General features: G+C 39.5%; 1 protein-coding gene across 1 annotated transcript in view; it reads right to left on the bottom strand.

Moving 5' to 3' along the window:
* Positions 1-753: 753 nt before the first annotated feature.
* LOC122076792 (trafficking protein particle complex subunit 8) overlaps positions 754-2334 on the bottom strand; it is a 34121-nt gene continuing 32540 nt past the window's right edge. Inside the window, exons 27-28 of the mRNA XM_042642344.1 lie at positions 1582-1703; positions 754-1484 (exon numbers count right to left, since the gene is read on the bottom strand). Coding sequence (XP_042498278.1) covers positions 944-1484; positions 1582-1703 — 663 coding nt within the window. The 3' untranslated portion in view covers positions 754-943. The remainder of the gene's footprint in view (positions 1485-1581; positions 1704-2334) is intronic.

Raw genomic sequence — 2334 nt, 5'->3', positions numbered from 1 at the left:
TAAAACTGAATGTGAAATTTATATCGAGCTATTCTCCTTGTCTCAAAAGAGTAACTTCCTTTAACGACGGCAAGGTGAAAGAATCATAATTTCAACTTGGTAAATTAGGAGTGGGAGTGTAATGATAATAATAGACTCCAATCACAAAGTCACATTACCAGTTAGTTAGTTAAAAAAAAAAAGGGCTGGGGGTGGAAACTGGGTTGCGACAAGGAAATGGGAAGCATGATTTTCCATTTCTGTTAAAAATAATGGGACCCACAGCGTAAAGCAGTGGGGCCCACATTATTGAGGGACTAGATCGACGGTCATATATTCCTGTAACGTTTCAGCGTTGGCACTCTTCTTCACGGTATTAGAGTTTAGACGTACAAACACAATCCAACTTGGGTTCTCCTTTGTAAGCCCAAGCCATTCCCAAGGCCTATATCCCAACCCAGATCAGGTGTTTTCAGCTTCATCTTGGGCTTGGGCAGGTTCCAGTGAATCTACCCACTTTCCTTATCCTTACGTGACCACGAAGGTGATCAATTCAATACGTGGGAGATCCTATCGAGCTAGGCACCTGTGATTCTTCTTGGGATCAGAAGAAAAGAAGCTATTAACACAGCTTGTAACGCTCCCCATCTACTACTGGAAAGAGGGGGTGGGAAGCAAAAGGAATTTTTCTGGAGCCAGACCACCTTTCTGAGTTGGGATATACAACCGAGAAAGGTTTTCAGATTGTTCGAGACATGTAACAAAGATAGTGGGTTGGAACACCCAAAACAAACTTACATCCTTTTATTTCTTCAAAACTCAAGAATTTTCGCTCTAGTACTCTGATTCTATCAAATTTCATTGTGGCCTTCTGTTAGAGCCACCATAAACTATAGGACAGTAGAAGCTTACATTTAATTTCACAGGAGATGGTTAGGGTATACCTTTTAAAGTGATACAGTTCTTAAGGAGACTGCAGTACAGTAATATAATATGGATTACCAGGACTTTTCCCAGAGAGTTGCCTTGTGCTGTCTCCAGAAGATACTGGATCACCCGAAAGCTTAACTTCCCAGTGCACTGAGTAGTTTGAAAGGTTATATGTTCCAGGGGCAAACACACAGACCTTGAGAGGAACTTCAGTGGTAGCATTAGGCTCAATTTCAACTCGGGTAGAACTTGATGCAGCCCAAACAAAGGGAGCCATCACATCAGATGATGTTCCCTTGCCAATTCGGGTCCCAAGGACATCAGAAGTGACTTTAATGTCGTTACCTAGAGATACACTGTGCCATCCTGCTTGATTTTCAGATGCTGCAGATACATCACTCAATTGGCCATCGCTGGAAGTGACATCTACAGTGTTTATCCGAATAGAAACAGCTTCCTCTGATGAGTTGTGAACAGTCATACAAAGTCTAATTTCGCAGAAAGAAACAGAGAAGTTGTGGTGTACTGTCCGTGGCCCATTCATTAAGCACCACACAGGGCTCGTGCTTGCAATACTAGAAAACCAAAAGAAAGGTGAAAGGATGAGTTAATACAAGCATGATTATATCCGGGATCTATAACCAAAAGCATTCAGCCATTCACAAATCTTGCCTGCAGTGACATGAATGATGCGAGAATAATTGAGGAAGATCGGACTGGCCTCCTGGCCCACGGTCTGCTCTATTATCGGGCAGCTGAGAGATCAAGATGAAATCAACAGTACCTTGCTGTCCCTATAATACACAAAAATAAAAAAACATAGAAGTGTCATAAATTTTTGTGCATCTTGTACTTCAGCATATAATAAGATATAGTTTCAACTTAATAATCAATAAATGGATAATAAAATTATAATATGGAATATTATTAGGTATATATATATTTTAACATAATTGCTGCCACATGTTACACGAGGCCAACAGAATGTAGCATGCATATTTTTTAAAATTATTTGCATCATATACTATATCTTACAGTTGTTATATAAATATAATTGACAAGTTTTGTAGACAAACTCTTATAAAGCCATTTTGGATGTGAATACAATCAAATCAAGATGTTATTAATCTCTAAATTAGCATCCCTATAATTTCAGTGGAAATTTTGACATTTCCACATAATTGCCCCTACTTCCCTCATTTCATAAGATTTTCTGCAGATTCTGGTGATTTCATCCTAGGGTGATCCTATCCAATGAAATTCAAAATGTTGGCACCTTCCAGGAGGTTTTTCCTTCAGTTCTCTTCTAAAAAACTGAAGCTCCTGCAGTTATTGGTACTTTTCCTGACCTACAAAGCTTTGCCTCATCACTTGCTTCAGGTAAACTAAAACCTGGGTTCGTTGGGTTACCCAAAACTGCTTCCC

This window comes from Macadamia integrifolia, chromosome 4 (genome assembly GCF_013358625.1).
Source record: "Macadamia integrifolia cultivar HAES 741 chromosome 4, SCU_Mint_v3, whole genome shotgun sequence".
NCBI classification, from domain to species: Eukaryota; Viridiplantae; Streptophyta; class Magnoliopsida; order Proteales; family Proteaceae; genus Macadamia; species Macadamia integrifolia.
Note: the sequence above shows the minus strand (reverse complement) of the source record. Positions and strands in the feature narration are given on the sequence as shown.